The sequence below is a fragment of the Eurosta solidaginis genome, chromosome 3 (assembly GCF_040869045.1).
Source record: "Eurosta solidaginis isolate ZX-2024a chromosome 3, ASM4086904v1, whole genome shotgun sequence".
Classification (NCBI taxonomy): domain Eukaryota; kingdom Metazoa; phylum Arthropoda; class Insecta; order Diptera; family Tephritidae; genus Eurosta; species Eurosta solidaginis.
In genome coordinates, this window is record NC_090321.1 from 81579752 (window position 1) to 81599651 (window position 19900).

The window sequence follows — 19900 nt, forward strand, 5'->3', positions numbered from 1 at the left end:
TTTCTTGTGTTGTATCTAGTGAACTGTGCGAAAGACTAAAGTCTATAGTCAACAAACTCATTGGACCTCATCGGTGTGGTTTCAGACCTGGTAAATCTTTTATCAACCAGATCTTCACGATGCGCCAGATCATGGAGAAGACTCACGATGAAAGAATCGACACTTACTGTCTTTCTGTTGACTTCAAAGCAGCCGTTGATAGCGCGAAAAGAAACTGCTTGTATGCAGCTATGTCTGAATTTAAGTTCCCTACAAAGTGAATAAGGCTCTTCCAACGGCGTTGAGCAACTCCATAAGCATTGGGAACGACCTCTTCGAATCATTCGATTCCTACAAACAAGGCTACTACGTTCATGCGATTTTCTTCACATAATGCTGCAGAAAATAATTCTAGCAGCAGAACTAAACCGTAATGGTTTAATCTATTATAAGAGCGTACAATTACTGGCGTACGCCGATGATATTGGTGTTACCGGCCTGAACAATTGCCTTCTCGGGATTAGATAAAGAACAAAAAAAAAAATGGAGTCTTTCGGCAAATGAGGAAAAGTACTTGCTGTACATAGGAATAAGAATCGGCGCATCGCGTCTTGGCAGCCACGTCAATTTTGACGGAAATAAATTCAAGACTTTGTCGTTAAGGGAAAAACAATATCAGCTTAGAAATGAAAAGAAGAAGAACTCTTGTCAACAAGTGCTACTTTGGGCTGAGTAGGCAGTTTAAAAGTAAAGTCCTCTTTCGACAAACTAAAATCACGCTCTAAAAGTTGGCTGTTGCAACGTTAGAGAAAAGTTCCTCGGAAGATTTATGGTCTTGTACGTGATTTGACCGGCGAGTATCAGAGGAGGTGTAATGACGAGGTGTATGAGCTTTAGGTGACAATAGTGCAGCGAATAAAAGCCAAAGGCTTCGCTGGCTCAAGTCATTTTATGCGAATGGACGAAAAGGCTCCAGCCAAGAAAGTATTTCAGTCTTCACCGCAGTGTGGAAGCAGTGGAAGTGGGGACCTACACTGAGTTGGGAGAGGTAGATGGTTGACGACTTGACCTCCCTTCGTGCTCGCAATTGACGTCAGTTTTCGTGAAACAGGAATAGCTGGCGTGACTTGTTACGAAACCGCCAAAATCGCTCCGGTAGCTAAGCGTCAATATACCTTTCATTGACCGTTGGTGGTTTCGTACTTTATATACCGAGTTCGCAAGTAGTCTTTCAGAATATCTAGCATAGCTGCTGAGGTGCCCTGATTCAGCGTTATAGTGCCTCAAGCATGTCATACCAATTGGCTGATTTGAAAGCTCGGTTGAACACAGTCTCTACTTTCTTGACTACATTTATCCCTACTCCAACCTAGAGTACCCTCTCTGGAAGCCATGCTGTCTATTATACAGTCTTTTCCGTTCCCTCAGGAGGATCTCTATCAGTTTATTGTGCGGTGTGTAACAATCAACTGCAGTCACCTGTTCTTTAGAGTTATTATCTCGATCTGCATCTGATTCCATCACGCGTTTAAAATGGCTGGCCTGATGAGTTTTATACTAAAAAACTTGTCAAAATATTGAAAAACGCCATCTCGAACAGCATACCAGCCAATTTGACGGATAATATATCACACTAGTTCTAAGTGCTTCCAGCGGACACGTTGCAAAAATGTTTAGTTATAGAATTTATGCAGAATTTACCACCTAACAACCTGCTAAATATTTAGTTTTTCATAACGTTTAAGAAAAAGGACTTCTTAAATTTGTCTTAGACTTTACTGCAATATTAAAAGGAAACATTTTATTCACAAATAATTCTGATAAAAGTGCGTTGAGTTAAGGTGGCATACAAAATTTCTGCTCAGTAATCTGACGTAAAATTCGAACCGTTGAGCGGATCAAAATACTAAACCTTGCGTTCAGAAATTGATCAATCTGCAATTGATCAACTGTTGCGTCGAGTAGCGCCCAATGCAGTTGTCATGAAGAGGCATCTACACGACTGCAAGTACTTTTTAAGATTCACTGCATTTCTGAGTAGGTACTGCTAGTTATAAGTATCAGGATCACTTCCGAATAAAAATAAATACCGCTCGATTTTTCATTTTTAATAGTCCTGCCTTGTTTAAAGCTTTTCTACCTCATTAATACATGTAATCGATTGAATTTCCTCAGCCCTCGACGTAAATTACACATCTCTATTGAGGCTCTCTTTATGATCGATTTTCCTACGCTTAAACACAAATTCTCATTCTTTCTGGATCGACGTGAGCAACGAGTAACATTGGACATTAGCGCTAGTGGCATAACCGAATCACTACATTTTGCCATACCAAACATTAATGAAACAACAACAATTCGTTCGTTGGCGCTTCACTTTCATAAGAGTCGCATTGCCTTGTTGGTTGATTGTAAAGAGAGCGCTGCACATGAATTGGATATGAATTTAGCAAAATTATATATACAAATGGATGATCCTGTGATAAAATTGGTGAGTTAATCAAACACATTTTCGATTTCAATAATACTGGGTGAACAACTCACAGTTTAATTGATAATTGTGAATATTTTGTAGAATTAATCGCGAGAATCTATTGTGAATACATGAAAACCAAAATAAAACAGCTGACTTTTGTTTACACTTTTGCCTTACATTCATAGATTATAGAAAAGAGACTAACTAAATTGCGACTGTCCCGCCCACGTCCTTATGTATGCGGCTTCCCGACTTGGCAAGCGTGTTTCAAGCTGAGATTTTCGCTATCCAAGGGGCGTGTAAAACGTTAATGAATATCTGCAGTAACCGTGACAGAGTGGCTATTTTCTCAGATATCCAGGCGGCTCTTCAGGCCCTCGGGTCTGCGACGATAACATCAAACCTGGTTGGGCAGTATAGGGTAGAGATATACGCTGCCGATTTTAGTTGTTTTTCGCACGCCGCCGCCGAATGTCATAAATATCGGCGCGGCAGCGGCAGCGGCGGCGTTCGGCGCGGTAATATATTTTCTACTCATTTATGACTGTCTAGGCCGTTTATTCTTCATGTCTAAAATTGGTCCGATATGGCCGAACGGATGCGCATCATTGCCAGTTATAATAATCCAATTGCGAAATTTAACTGTTGTTGTTGTTGTTGCAGCGATAAGGACACTCCCCGAAGCTCCTGGGGAGTGTTATCGATGTTGATGGTCCCTCGACGGCTGCAGATCTCGTACGTTCCGGTAACAAGCCCGATCATATCGGCAACGATTTGGTATGACTACATGAAACCTTCTAGGCCATACCGCCCTCCCACCCCCTTGGGGTCGCTAGAGCCTCGGCTGTTAAAGAAACAGGATTCGCCACGGGTACAGGCGGTTGACAATTGGGTTGGAGGGTTGACAATTGGGTTGGAGAAGCTATATATTGCGCTGGCAACCTGTTGAATTAATTTGGTACTTTAGTCGCCTGTTACGACAGGCATATCTATCGCTGGTATATTCTAAGCCCCCTAACCCGCTGGGGGAGCAAAATTTAACTCGTTCTAACCGTTCAAAAGTCATTTAAAAAACAGGCGCATTCAATGCCAGCTTAACACGGATTTTGCATCACCCAATTCACCATGTTATTAAAACAAAACACTAAACGAAAAGTTATATAAAAAATTTAAATGCTCACCTTTCATAATTTTTCAAAAAATTTATGAGGAAAAATGAATTCAAATAAACTGAACCAAGTCGAACATGTCTTTAAATCGTCCTCAAGTTATTAAAAAAAGCAAGTTAGCCGAAAAAGGTGCCGATTTTTTTAAAAAATCTATATCCTGATTGGCTAAAAGAATAAGCGAAACCAGTGATGTAACATCCTTTAGTAGGTTCCAGGGATTCAAACACTCCTTTGAAGTGATTCTCACCTCATACTTATGATACGTATGAAAAGGGTTTGAAAAATCACTTGGGCTTATATTCAAACATCTATTTATTTGCGGAATTTAAAAATAGCGTCTGAAGTTTTAATTTTGATTTTAACTTATCATCTTGCAACACCCTAGTCTCCCGGTTTGATATTTCCTAAAGTTGGCGGTCCTATCCCAACTAGTCCCTTGGAGTGAATCACATTGATTATAGCCTATCAACCAAATTTAAAAAAAAACTTTATCCAGGGTCCTTGTAAAATTAAAATTATGTAGATGCGCCGAGGATTATACTATTTTCACCCATGAGTTAATACTTGGACTACGTAGGATTTCGAGGGCGGCGTCCTTGGCCGAATAGTTACTCCCTAACTTTTAAAGATGTCTGGTAGTAGTCGGCAGCATAGAGTGAAAAAAAAACCCAGAGCTGCTAATAAAGTGACGTCGACGAAGGTATGAGTTCGAAGTCGCAGTCCTACAGTTTCTGTGCTGGCATATGGTATGAGGGCCAGCAGGTGTGGTAACGACTGATCGTCAAGACTGCTACTGTTTGCACATCGGAAATTATAGATCTTATAACATCATAACAAACTGGACGCGCCCTTTAGCGCAATCAACAATAGGCTATCATTGGTGCTAGTCATAAAATTGTACCAAGAGAGTCATTATTATTAAAATACCATTAATAGCAACCGTAAGTCATCTTTGTACGTGACCAACAAGGAGCCGCAAATGATTTAAAGAAATCGTGCCGACAACGATTATTAGGAGTTAGCCCAGAACATCTCCTTCGGTGGAACTACGCTTTGTACGAGACATACAAACAAAAGTGTGACCATGTTAAGTACTTCAATTTTTTTCGACAGACGCAGCAGTAAGGGTAACTTAGACCGGGGTTAGGTTCGAAGCCTCCGTGGAGTAATTGAACGAAGGACAGTCCCTCCAGAAGGAGCTACTCCTGGAACTTTTTGAACGATCCGTGAGACTTTGAGGCAAAACCCCGGATCTTTCCGAATTGGACAAAATGTTTATTTCTTTAATATGTAAAACCTCACTAAATATATTTTTTTTATAGAAAAATCAAGCTTTGTAAATTAAAAAAGTCGGCGCATGATCGGCGTAAACCTCTAGTATAGAGAGAGCGCCATTGTTCTGTCGAGCCGGCAGAACGCTACTCTGATATGGGTACCGGGGCATCAAAACATACAGGGTAAGATATGGCGGATGACCTGCCACGGCATGGAGCGGCTCTTGATGTCTCAGGCGCGAGGAGGTCCTTGCAATCCTGGGACTCATCAAGGGTCGCATAAAGAAAAAAGATCTATAGCTGTCCTTAAGATGAAGAGAAGGGATAAATCCAGAGTAGTTGCTGTGCTCACGGGCACTGGACAATATGGATACATGCGGCACGGATGGGACTGGAAAACAATACCTCCTGTCGCAGCTGCAAGCGTCTGGAGGAGGAGAAAATGGTTGAGTATCTGTTGTGCGAATGCCCAGCACACTGTCGAAGCAGAATAAAGTTTCTTTGAAAGCCCTTTTCCGAAAGCCTCCCAGAACTCAAGGGTGTTAGGCCGGGAGAGCTCTTAAAATTTATAAACTCCACGGGATGGATATAGGGGCACGGGTTCTCCTGAGGTGCTTGAAAATTCTTATCAATCTTCTTACAACACCCTTTCATTGGTTAACTCACGAGTTGTGGTATCAAAACGGCGCATGAGCGCTAATTGGAATCAATTAGGACTCGCCACGCCAACCAACGAACTAACGAATGTGAATACATTTTGACTCGAGAAATTTATTGAAAGCATCCTAAGGGTATTCGCTAAGTCTTGCAAGGTACATTGGTTGCCAAACTTATACAAATCCTATGCTAAATATGCATGATTAAGGGAACTCCTTATTTTTGAACCTGCAACATATATGTGACACAGTCCTGCAAAGCGCCAGTTTTGCCTTACAGGGTTAATAACTACCACCGAACTAGTGCTAATTTGATACAGAGCGGGCAAGTTGAAAGCCACACTTGTACCACCAGCCTTCAAAACTGGGCTTTATATGTATACCCCGCAGGGAAGTCTATAATTTGTGATACATGTTTCTAATTCAGAACTAGACATAAATTACCAAATAAGAACTTGGTCGATAGTAGGTAGATTTTCTCTAGTAAGGAATTATAGAGAGGGTAATGCAGCGGAGAATTATTTTCATCCAATTTTTGCCTAGGACATTGCCATGTAAAATTCGCCAGTTGAAAGAATGTGAAAGAGTTTAAGGGCTAACAAGTGTATCCCACCTATAAGTGCCCTTGTTCATAACAATATCTTGATAATACCTGGGCGACCGAGCTTTGCTCGGCAATCTTCGAGTATGCCTCATAACATAATTTGTTCTACATGCAATCATTAATCAGACTCTACTTTTTTATTACATTCCAAAAACATGTAAATTTCACGAATGACAACTATCAGTTAATTTAATTTAATGTCAACTTACTTCCCTAAGGGCCATCTGTTGGTTAGATGTCGTTTTCAAAAGGAAAATATGCCTCTAGTGTTCAACGGTAGTAAATTGCCATGGTGAGACATCTTTTTGCTATGGTGAGAAATCTTTCTAATAGTAATCTGTGAGAAATTGCAATTATTCATTTCAAGTTTGCCAAAAATATGCATTTAAATATATTTTGCTAGAATTTTCCACGATGCCTTGATATTGCATTTCAATTTTATTAGCGATTTTTTTTTAATTTCGAATAGCTGGCAACCTTGTGAAACATTCTGAGTGGTTTTCTTTTAGCAGTTTGGTGTTGAGAATAAGTGTCGCTTTCCAATTTTGAAGAAGTGATTAAAAATTTAGTAAGGTAGCTCTAACGCATAAAAAACTTGTATTCTCATTTATAAGAGCTCTGTGTTTCTTACAGTTCCGTGAGCGCAAATATCCGTTATACTTTGACGGCAATACTGAGGCTGCATTGCAGCGTGCCAACTGTCAAAAGGGCATCAGCCGCCGAGGAAATCGACGCTTGCTGAAGACGAAAGTGACTACTGAGAGAGGTGAGTATTAACAGTTTTCGTGGCGTTCTCAAACGGACACATTTTCGGCAAGAAGTTGGCAACGAAACGTAAACCCTCTTACCTTTGCGCTAATTGATGAACAAAGAAATGAGATGAATGCAAATAAAACTTTTAGGCTTGATAAGCTATAAGTCTACCAGGTGTTTTGTCAATATATACCATGCCAACCTAATATAAACGCACGCAAGTCATTTTCTGTCAAAAATGTCTCATGCACATACAACTTGTATGAGAGCAACCCAAATTGAATTTGCTGCGTGAAAACCTAACTCGATTTCCAATTTTTGTTCTGCGTGACATTTAGATTTGACGTTTGCACACATTCTTTACATTGTCGCAACGCATGCTTATTTGGGTTTGGGCAAAAAACGCCGGTTGTTTGCGTGCGCTAAAAAAACGCAGTGCGGTTTTATTAGGTTGGCATGTACTTAATTCATTGGCCACCGTGGTAGCGTGCTCCGCCTACCACACCGAATGCCCTGGGTTCACACCCCGGGCAAAGCAACATCAAAATTTTAGAAATAAGGTTTTTCAATTAGAAGAAAATTTTTCTAAGCGGGGTCGCCCCTCGGCAGTGTTTGACCAGCACTCTGAGTGTATTTCTGCCATGAAAAGCTCTCAGTGAAAATTCATCTGCCTCGCAGATGCCTTTCGGAGTCAGCATAAAACAAATAGGTCCCGTCCCGCCAAATCGTAGGAAAAATTAAAAAGGAGCAAGACGCAAATTGGAAAAGAAGCTCGGCCTAAAATCTCTTCGGAGGTTATCGCGCCTTACATTTTTTTTGTTTTTTATTTATTTATTTTTTATTTAATTGGCCAGCTTCGCCAGGCCCTCTGGTAAAATCAGGTATAGATAAGAGTAATTTTTGTACCGGAGCGTCTTTATCCATTCACATTGCATAACATTGATAGCGATCATTTGGCAACTGGGGATTCAAGAGGTTGATAACCGCATTTCACAGCTGTTGCAACCAATTGTCAACCTAACTTATGCGACGGGAGCCCTGTTACAAAGATGAATGTATTAAACACATATTTAGCAGGCAATGCTCTGGCGACCCCAAGTTTCTCATGCTCATTCTCGTGCTATAACCTTAATCGTGCTTGTTACCGGAACGCACCAGATTTATACCCACCAAAGAACCATCAACATCGCTTACACTTACCAAACCTTCGGGGAGTGTCTTTGTCGCTACAACAACATCCACAACACTAGATACTGAGATTATATTGGCGGTAACCATGATTTAGTGGAGTGACTTCTCCAATTGTATATCTATAAATATTTATGATATGAAAGCTACCCAGTAAAAGTGCATCTCCTTTAGAAGATGCCATAATAAGTCCGCGTAAAACAAGTGTGCAGGTCCGCAAATTTGAAGGAAAAGTTAAAAGATCAGCCTGTCGCAAATTGGAAGATAAACTTATTTTAAATCCCCTCGGAGAAGACAACATAAAATCACAATTATTTAATGACAGGCGATTTAAGTTTTGGTGTCTGAGTTGTTGTATTTTTTTTTGTCAGAGGAGAAAGCATCGAAAGTCTCAATGAAGCTCCTACCGTCTGAATACCATTTCCTCCGATACTACCGGTACTAGTATTCCGTCAGGAGGTAGGCTGAGCACTAGGCTCTTCTTCCCTGGGCCACGTTGCAATACTTTCTCAGTCGCACCGCTTTGGATATGCAGGAGCTAAAACCCATATACCTATGCGCCTGTTTACACCCACCCTTGCTAACAACATTCATGTCTTAACCGATATAGCACAACTAAATGTTTCCTTAATCCATCTATACTTTGTAAATCTTTAACTCTAAGATGCAGTTAGTTGCCACATTTGAAAGGACATGTCTCAATCCGTGCTCAAACAATCACTACGTTTGGAACTATTGCTTTTTCACTGCTACGGCGGTATTTCTATAATTGGAGAGGCCTTATCTCCAATCCGTGTCTCTGCTTTTGCATTTGATTTTTTCTTTGCATATTCCGTGGTTGAAAAGGCTGTTTTCAAATTCGTCTCTGGGATCTGTCTATGTTGCCTGATCGTCGCAACCACATCGCAGCCTTTCTAGACATTTTAGCCACTTCTGAGCTTTGACTAAATAAATGTGTTAAAACGAAAGATTGAAACTAAGTTCTATTCATATAACTAATTTTTGGTTATTATTTTTTAACTTTTTTGTTTCAGAAAAAAATAAGAAACGTGATGTACGAAATTTTTACAACTCCGACAGTTATGAGCGTTATACACAAGGTCAGCTTCCTTTAGATTTTGAACAACGTGGTGATATACCAATGATGCATGGAGACTGTGAAGGTAAACAATTTTTTAAACCAAATTTATATTTAAAAAGTACAAATATATATTGATCATTCAATTTTTAACGCTGGTACATATTTGCATATTTTAATTTTTACAATTGCTCGTTCACTGTCTCTATGAGCGCCGACAGCTTAGCGCTTTCTGGTTTCTTACTAGTTTTTCTGTCATTTAAGTTCACTTCCTGTATTTTCGCTTTCTACTTCTACATCAATTTTTCTTAACTCATTTGCATATCTAGAGTGAGTGCAGCTCGCATTCTTCTCTCAAACTGTCAATTCATTTAACAGAGACAAAACCCATATAACCTTTTATATCTACACTGAAAAAAAAGGAATCACTATACAGACGCCTTGTTTCGAATGTAAAATCAGATACTGACCAATACACTCTCAAAATATTTTGATAATTGAAAAATACTCCAGAGTAGCAGTACAGCACCGGCTCTGAACATATACAGAGCTGTTTTAGAGCGGAGCAGAGTAAGTATCAGAATAAAAATGACTAAAGAAATGCTATTTGGAGTGGAGCGATAGCAAAAAAATAAAAAATATAAGAATCTTTGTCCGGCAGTGGTTTGTAAAACGTCGAGATCTAAAACTGCGGAGCTACAGAGAAGCTCAGTTGAGAAACATACATACACAAAACAGAATACAAAGAAAATCTATCTACATACAATTTATTTAATTATTAAGAGAAGAGAGAACAGGGCTCGAATTACAACATACGATCACGGATCGGCAACCATACGAAAAAAAATTAAGTGAAACATCAAACGTATAAACAAAATGAGATAATAACATACGATAGCCAACGGAACGTAATTTATTTTCAATTCACAATAAATTTTACGATCCACATTAGGTTGGATTGTATTTTTAGCTCACAATTGATTTGGAACTATCAAATTTGTTGCCAAAAATATAAAAAATAAAGTAAATAACTGCGATGGATTCAACTTTATTGTTTCTTTTGTAATAGCGAAGGCGATGAAAAGATATTCCGAAACAGAGAACGTATAAAAATAGACAAGAACCGCCAACAGAACGCATAGCGGAAAACAATAAACCATCAAATCGCGGGTAGCTAATTCACCATTGAGCAAAGCTGGGTAGTAATGATTACTTTAGGTAATCAATACCCGTCGATTCACCATTACATGCACTTGAGGAAAGTAATCAATTCCTTTCCTCTACAGCAAAGGAATTGATTACATTTCAATTCCTCAAAAAAAAAAAAAAAAATACCAAAAGTAATTTCGTTTTTTGAGGCTCAAGTACAAACAATTTTTTGTTTGTAATTGAGAAAAAAAATACTTTGTTTAAATGTAATTTCTACCCAAGTACTTTCGAAAGGAATTGCAAATGTAATTGCAAATTTTCCAATTACATTACGAGGAATGGAAAAAGTACTTTCGAATTTCCCATTCCTGAAAGGAATTGCAAAAGTAATTGAAAAATTCTTAGTGTAAAAAATATTTTTGCGATTCAAGCCGTGATTTTATGAGGCCATGGTAACTTTTTGGACCATAATAAAATGTTTTTAAAACACAGGCACTGCCTTCATTGACTTGCAATTTATTTCTTCTCGCCATATATGAGTGAGATTAAGTTAAGATTGTATCATCGTAGTTTAGATTTGCTGTTGAGTGGCCGGCCAATTGCTTTGTACGTGGCTAGCAACGTTTCTTCATCAAGTACTACTGACAAGCGACATGGGGATTTTGTTGCGCCTTTGTACTTTAGATACAACTTCGATTGTATACGTCTTGAAGGTGAGAGTGTGATCGAATCTTACTCATAAGATATTTTAATGGCTGACAATCGGTAGCGTAACACCATCGACGCGAACGTCCAATATTTCACGTCGCAAAACAGTGACCGTAGACTGGCCGGCTAGGTTCAGATAATTTGCAGTTTATCTTTTTATACAAAGCGGAAAGGGTGAATCTTCTGTATCTTGGAGTATAGTACCATGGTTGACTGTGTCAAAAGCTTTTTACAGTGCTGGTAGTGCTATATATTTCGCGGAAGTCATGCTGATGAGTGGCTAGGCGAAGATTCGCACTAAACTGACGAAGCAGGAAGGTTTCCAATGTCTTCGCTACTCGCAAACGGAGCGATACCGGTCGTTATAACTTACCATCGCTAGCCGGTATCCCAGGCTTGAAAACGTGCGTCAGGTAGCTTTCTCCCTCAGCGCCAAAATGTTTTAGCATTGGCATGACTACTCCATTTGGACCTATTTATTTAGAAGGTTTGGCTTTTTTCATGGCTTCTTCAACTTCTGTGGGGTGATGGCAACGGGTCACACGTCGTGTTTGTGTCTATGTTCCCCTCATGCGGGGAATTAAAAATTCCGGGCATTAAAAATTGCCGGCAAAACCGCTCACACATGTCTTCAAGTCACCAGAGATGTATCGCCAAAGGCGATTGATAAATTACACAAGCCGAAAAAATTTAACCAACATTCAGACTCAGATACCGGACTCTATGGCTTATGATGCACTGAATCCAAATCTGGCCTCAGAATTGCTCTATATGGTCTGGTTTTCGAGATATCTTAACCTAAAAGTGCAAAAAACAACCGTTTTTGCATATTTGAGTTATGTAGTCTTACAGATGTTTTCTTTCACCAACATTAAAGGATGGCACCTTTAAATACAAGTCTTCTTCTTTCAAATGGCGTTGAGTTTGCTAAAATATTTTTTCGCTTTTACAACGCATTTTGAAATTTTGTGGTGTGGTAGGGGTGGTTTCTAGGGGTTATATACCTTTATGTTAGGATATATCGAAAACCGGAGCTGATAGAGAAATTTTGAGGCCAGTTCTGGGTCTGAGATGCTGTCGGCCTGTGTTATCATTGTTCTTTTTTTGGGTTAGATATGGACTTAACAGAATCCTTTAATTAATTTTTAAACATATATCAGGTGAGCTCGAATCTTAGCGCTGAGCCTCGCAATATTGCAGCACAATGGAAATCAATGTATAGATCCCAATGTCCTATCCTGCGTCGGTATATTCGGATTCTGATTCTGCAGAAGTAGCTGTGTATCCTTCGACATCATCACGCATGGTATCCATACTATAAATTTTGGTACCGTGGAGATTTGCGCGTTATCCACAACCTCGAATTTGCGTTCGTGCCTTGGCTTTGGAGGTTTGGAACCACTTCTTCCAGCCACAGCAAGCTCGCGAACGCTATCATCTCCACATCAGGGCCTTACGCGATTGTCCCGGAACATCTTAAGCATTAAGTAAATAAGCTCAGGAAAGGATTACTACGGTCAACCAGTACCGAAATCAGTGACTACCTTGCCACATCATTCGTCTTCTCGAGAAAAGCCGGAGTCTTAGCTTTTTCTCCCTTTGGCTTATCTCTTACTTTCCTAGTTGGCACTTCGCCACTTTTGATGTCCTTTCTCTGACTTGCAGCTTTCGAGGTAGTTGCTCTCTCGCTATTGGGGCCACCTGTCCTACAGATTTAGGCCTACTTATCTTGTCTATGCGGCTGGCCTGCCTCGCGGGTCTGGGACGGGGTCCTTTCAGACTCTTGAAAGCAGACTTTTCGCCTTCCGCTGTGCGTAGCCTCTTCATTCTGCCATTCGACACATCTTCCTACTCGTACCGGTTGCAGTGCCGAGAGTTTCTCGTAGCAAACCTTTTGAACTGCCTTCGAACTACTCCTACCGCCTCATGAGCCCATTCCAAGCGCTCGATCTCCGCCTCTGTTGGGTCTACCACTCCTCCCAGGCGTTGGAAAATTCTTACTGCTGATCGGTAATGCGACGGTCTCTCTTACTTCCTCTACCCAGTACCCTCCCCACCCTTCTACTCCGTTTTCAGTTGTATGCTTTCCAACACGGAGTTCATTGAATCTGCACTCCTCTCGCTCCCCGGGTTCGACGCATTACTTAATGCTATTTTGTCGTTTTTGGCTTGTGACTCAGTCCCGACAGGGCGGGCTCAGCGGTTCAGTATTATGTACGGGGGAAAAACCGTCCTCCAGAGCAGCGCCCCTTACTGTGGTAATGCCATCAATACTTCCCGAGTGGTCCGGTATCGGGAAGGCTTTGCTCGAATGTATCCCCTGCCTGCAAATCGTCCAATAGGCACGGTCCGAATAACGCAGTGAATTAGGGGGTTTCCAGTTCTTGTTCACCGACATTCCGCCGCCCTCCTATTAGGCGAAACGGCGTAGATGCCAGTCCTAAACCGCTGCGCCTCATAGTCGGGCGCTATGGTGTTCGGCTAAGCCCTCACGCAAACGACAAGGTGCCTACCTTAGTGAGGGATATTAGAAGCATACTTCCAAACCCTTTTCCCATATAAAGCCAGGTAATTCATGCGAAAAATTTACAATTTCATCAACACAAATTGTTATTTATTGGAATCCTGTTTTCTATATTGCATTTGTCAAATATGTAACAACAAAAGAAAACGCATTTTAAATAATTAATGGTGTTTACGTTATGCCAGCTGAATGTATCAAAGAAAATTAAAACGTATGCTGCTTTCCTATAGCCGCCACCCTTTGATAGAGGAGGAACTTTAAGCTGTGAACTTTAAGAGGATAATGATTTTATATTCATTGGTGTTTCCAAATGCTTTCAGTTACCACTCACAAGAAAAATCTGATGAAATAATGAAAAGTGTGACTCGAAAAGTCACCCACATCAACCGGAGTAAGTTCCTATACACAAACTAACTTGTAGTTTTTCAATTACTTTCGCAATTCCTTTGAGGAATGGAATGGGAAATTCGAAAGTACTTTTTCTATTCCTTGTAATGTAATTGGAAAGTTTTCAATTACATTTCCAATTCCTTTCGAAAGTACTGGGGCAGAAATTACATCTGAGCAAAGTATTTTTTTTTTTTTTTTTTCAATTAAAAACAAAAAATTTTTTGTACTTGAGCCTCAAAAAACGAAATTACTTTTGGTATTTTTTTTTTTTTGAGGAATTGAAATTTAATAAATTCCTTTGCTGTGGAAGAAAGGAATTGATTACTTTTTCCAATTACTTAGGAATGTAATTGGTAATGTAATGGAATTGAATTTACCCAGGTCTGACATTGAGGAAATGTGGAATGAGATTCGTCAATTCCAACACCAGAAAAATTTTATTTTGATATAATAATCACAATTTAACTCTGTTTTTAAGTTTTCAATAAATCTTTATTGAAATTTTACCGAAAACACCGAGTTTTTGCTAATCTTCAAGTAGGTAATATGGTGAATTACCTGCCACCAGTTTGACAATTTCTCTTGCTGCCCGTCGTTGATTATTCTCTATAGATTTACGTCTCTGGTCCGAAGGCTGTTAAGAGAGTACAGTAACCCTTTGGACTTATCGAACAAAGCGGAAGCATATCATTTATGTATTATTTCTTTGTAACAAAAAATTATTCTTAATCTAGAACAGGGATCGCCTGCTAATACGCGTCCAAAAATATCGAGAGGTGTATAAAACGCGTATTGACCTCGAAGACAATAATATCAAGGCGGAAAGGAGATATTTGCAGTTGAAGTTGGCAATTTTCATGTGGTTGTTGTAATATTGTTGTGAATTGAAAAAATATTGTATACAAAGCGATTTTGCACGCATTTAATTTTGATCCGACCTCATTGGTGGACTGGCCAGGTTAACTTTTTATAAGCGCGGACGAAGGCCGCCAAAGCAGAAAGTTGTTCTGCACAAAAATACTATAGATCTCAGCCCCGGTTTCGGAGCGACCTGGGGATATCTTTCGGGTTTTCATTAATATCTTTTGAGCGAGTCAATACGCGTCTTCTGACACCTCTCTCGATATTTTTAGACTATTATTAGTAGTCGAACCCTATTCTAGACTATTATTTTATTGCAGTTTCTTGAAGAGATTTCGCTTAAATTAAGAACTTTTTAGTTATTTTCTTGAGAAATTAAATTTTAAGCAAGCCGATACCAAAGCGGGTGTCTCGCCATGAATTCTGCCAATACTTCCTTTTGGCTTGGATTGAGCTTGTTTGAATTCAACCTTTATTAACAAAGAGTTTGAAATTGGTTATTATATTTTATTTATTGATCTATTTTAACAATTTTCTTACATTTTCAATGAAAATTGTGTTTAAAAGATCGCCGGTTTGTAGAAGTAGTACCTGCACGCTTTTCATAATCCAAAAATCATGTTTTTACGTGACGAGTTATACGATAACGGATGTTACGATTTGGCCCAAGCTTTTTATTGAAAGAGCGAGTCGAAACACCAATTGTTCTCGAGTGAGAGCTATACCTCCTATTGCTGTCCACCGTGGTGTGGAAGTGGCGCGCTCGCTTACCACATCGAAGGCCCTGGATTCAAGGCGCAAACAGTTACATCAAAATCTTTAAAGGAAGTGTTTTCTAATATTTCTAAGCGGAGTCATACCTCGGCAGTAGTTTTCCAAACATTCCGAACCCGTTCTGCCATGAGGTGTTTCTCATCGAAAATTCATCTGAATGCATTTCAGGAAAAATTAAAAAGAAGCACGAAGCTAAATGGAAGAGGAGCCCGGCCAAAATATCTTCGGAGGTATATATATTGTGCCTTGTATTTGTATACTTTTTAACGTATAAATCAAGTGATATAACCCTAGCGGCCGAAGATACCGGGCCCAAATGGCTCCCCAGGTAAAATTTTGATGCATATTCTCCTGGAACCAATTGCATAATATATCTTGCGTGTTAACTCAACCCATTTGGTTTGATCAATAAACTTTCTGATGCCCTTTATGGAGTTCCCAGGTCGGCCAGTCCAAAACTGCCTAGTATTTTGAACCTCCCATTCCATAGGATTCCATTCTTTATTGCACCGCGACTGCTTCAAAGGTGTTCAACGATGCACTGGTGTTCAACAGTTCACTACGTTTTCATTGCCATCAATGTTCCTGAGAACGTATATGGTGAATCTAATGCATCGATCTCTGCTTGGCTGACCGAGGATATGCATAACTCATCGTCGCTTACCCGATTCTCTCTTACCTGGCTCTCTCTATACCTAATATCTCTGCTTGGAAGATACTAGCTGAGTTTGAAAGACGGAGGGATATTGCGACTTAAAGCTGTTCGAAGAAAACCCCTGGAACAACACCGTAGGCCATGACGCAATGACTCAAGCAACGAGATTGTATCCAAAGCAACAAAAGACTTTAGCAACGAACTTGCTTTAGACATTTTACGTACAACTGTTTGTACTATATTCAACTTTTCCTTCAAGAACCAAAGTTAAGTAGACAGATACATAAAATTATTCGACGACTTTATATATTTTGGGTTTGCCTGTGATTCCCTTCGATCACGACTTTTCTTGTTTTAGTGCTAATATCGATTTCTTGAATCAAACGAAAATATTTTCTGCATTGACATTTGACAAAACAGCACTCAAATAACTTCACAGCTGCATTTAGAGCCACCCATAGCAGCCTCCTGCAGCAAAGTCAATAATCACAGCTTGCGATGTTCTGAGTCCAAATGAAATCAACTTCTGTGGCAAATGTTTGGGTGTAGCTACCAATGTCATACGACATCATTTAAAAGCAACGAAAAAATAAATTTTAAAAACATACATGAATATGCATGTAAACATGAATAGATCTTTGTAATATGTTGAGAAAAAAGATGAAATTGTGCACATTTGCAATTGCAGTGTACGAAATAATGCATTAAATATGCATATGTATTGGGTAATTCCATAACAAATCGCTAAGTGACGTCGATGTCGAACAATGTCGATTTTAAAGAATTTTGGCCGATATTTTGTGTAAAGTACCCGGCTGTAAAACAAATTACCGGTTCCAAAGTAGCCGGTTCCTAAAAAATACCCCGTTCTGAAAGAGTACTGGGATCCAAGAAAGTACCCGATTAAAAAACAACCATCCGGGTCTAAAACACTACCGGGTTCTTAAAAAGAACAAGGATCCAAGAAGGTTGCAGTTTCAAAAAAACCGGTTCTTGACTAAGTACTCGGTTCTTAAATATGTCGCTGGTTTATTTCAATAGCATTTTAACGAATTTAGAGAAACTCCACCTATTTTACACCTTCGACTAACGTTCGTATCACGAAACTGTTGAATAAATAACTCTAATATTCAATAATGCAAAAATGGTCTTTATTAGACTAATTTGAAAGTACTTCACAATAATACGTTAAGAATTTTCACAAACAATAGCGCGCTTAAATCAAACTTATTACAAGTTAATCAGCTTTCGCTGCTTTTATACTCTGTGCCCAAATATCTAGACGTTTTTTCTGCTAGAAGTTATCAGCTATATGCTGCCAGCTATAAACTACAGATACACGTTTATAGCCTCTCGCATAGCCATGTGCGCGTGTATACGTGAGTAATACTTCCACCGATGACGACATCTGTATGTGAATTATCTCTTCGTTGCCTTGTATGTATATGGGTAAATGATGACTAATGGGTTTATGTAGCTTGCTTAATGTTTCTATTGTTGTGCCTTTATTTAATAACCTTGGAGATGGTAATATTCGTCACAGTATCATAACCCAAAGAGCATTTTTGACTCAGTAGGCTAGCTTAGGCTGAACTGGCTGGTCCGTGGAATATTACATAGATTAAATGATGTTTTTTAACGACCAAACTGAAAAACGCCATAAGAAACCAGGAACTATGTAATAAAACAACTCTGTCCTCTTGGCGAATACAAGAAGCTTTTAAGGACCTACGCTACTTGATGCTTCTCGATTTGATAGCTGTGTTACTCTAAACGATGGAGATTTAGCCTTGCGAGCAGAAGAAACGATCACAAAAAGTGCTCGATCGTTTCCTCCAAACTGCACGTCCTACATCTGCTATCGCTGACAAGCCTTATTTAAAAGCATGAGACGACAGAAGGCAGTATCCAGTCAGAAAACCATCATGAGCCTACAGTCATCTTTTTTCAATGATAAGAGTAACTTTCTTAATCTACGGTTGTGGCATCATCTTCGGCACTACGCAGCTCTTATTTTCACTCCTTCCCTGCTTATTAGATCATGTGCAGCTCGTGACTTCTTTTAATCTCACCCGATCTGACTGGACGGTCTAGGATACAAGCTTCGAGCGATGCGTCCTGTTTACCTGGCTCGTCCGAATTTTTCATTTGCATATACTCCCATATGGCATGGCACCCCACTAAGATGTAAATTTCTCCATATACTGCTTCAGCTACTATTTCCGCCTGAAAAATACTACAATGATATGGCAGTTTACAGGATGTGTTGATTTCCGAATCTGTGCAGTATACTGCAAATCTCGCTTCTTCCATTACTTTGGAATCATCGGTAAACACGTGTATCGCATCGTCTGCCATTAGAGCACCCTCCATCTATATTGTGGCTTTTAGGGACCAAAAGAAGAGTAGCCAGGGAGATAGGTGGTCTGTATGTCCAATATTTGTTGCCGCTATACTACTATGGTCACATGACATGGAATGTGCAGAATAGCATAGAGTGCAGTCGTCAAGGTTGTTTTTAGCGCTAAGCATTGATTGCCTGTATATCTCCTCTCATTTTTTGAGGTAGGCTGTCATGTGGCTACGCACCAAACAAGGACTCCATTGTATAAGATAGGCTTAAAAATCGATTTTAACGTCCAATGAGAGGGGGCGACAGGTCACACCCCCACTCCGGCATTCTTTTAACAGCATTAAGTACCGTCGAAAACGTTTTCACTCTCTCCTCCACGTTGAGCTTCCACGAAAACTGACAGTCCCAAATAACTCCTAAGTTGTTGGTACAAGGTTTATTCTGCAAGGCCATCCCTCTTAGCTTAGGCCTAGACCAATGCGGGACCTTATACCTCCAAGAAAACAAGATCATATCCGTCCTATCCGCGTTTGCAATTAACTCGACATTAGACGAGCTTAAGAATTGAAAGAGTTGAGTTTTTGAAAGGTTATTTCCACTTATACAAATGCAATGTCATCTGTTCAACGATTAAATGACCTCGTACAGCTCCATCTACCAAGTAATCTTTCTGAAATTAAGCATGCAGCCGATCCATCAATATAGGACTGGATGTGTTTCTGTGTACTTAAGACGCTCCATGATAGACCGTTTAGAGGTTGAATGCGCAGGCAATGTTTAAGAAGACTCCTAAGGCATACTCCTTATATTCCAAAGCTTTATCTGTGGTTATAATCATTCTGTGCAATGCCGTGTCTAAGGACTTGAGTTTGTGATTTGAAGAACAGTTTTTAGTATTTGAGTTAGTAAATAATTTTTTTAACTCTTTTGTTCAATGTGCTTTAAAAGTATGTGTTTTTAATTTTTTTAATCTATATATATTTTTTTTTTGGTGATTCAGGAAAATTTTTTTTATGTGACAAAACTAAATTTTGGAAAAAGTAACGAAAGGAAAGAGTGTTAAGTGCTTCGAATTGTCTTGGAGCAACCCATATACAATGCTTTACACTTTGCTGTTGTTCTTTGTTGTTTTTGTTTTATTTCCTGCTCTATAGTTACCTTGTGCTGCGCCTGCACTCTACAACCAAAAGCCCACATGCAGTTGCGCATGCGCAGCAGCAAACAACTGTACATAGCAACACTCGTACAGCAATAAACGCCTTAAATGTCGGCAACGACATTGGCGGCATTTGCAAACTTGTAAGTTTTA

The 19900-nt window shown here is 39.6% G+C and overlaps 1 protein-coding gene across 7 annotated transcripts in view; it reads left to right on the forward strand.

The window, feature by feature from the left end:
* Positions 1–19900, forward strand: part of LOC137244071 (cartilage oligomeric matrix protein-like) — a 121464-nt gene that overhangs the window by 45641 nt on the left and 55923 nt on the right. For all 7 annotated transcript variants that reach the window (XM_067772581.1, XM_067772583.1, XM_067772580.1 and 4 more), the window contains 3 exons: positions 2155–2470; positions 6792–6924; positions 9134–9262. In XM_067772581.1, coding sequence (XP_067628682.1) covers positions 2155–2470; positions 6792–6924; positions 9134–9262 — 578 coding nt within the window. The remainder of the gene's footprint in view (positions 1–2154; positions 2471–6791; positions 6925–9133; positions 9263–19900) is intronic.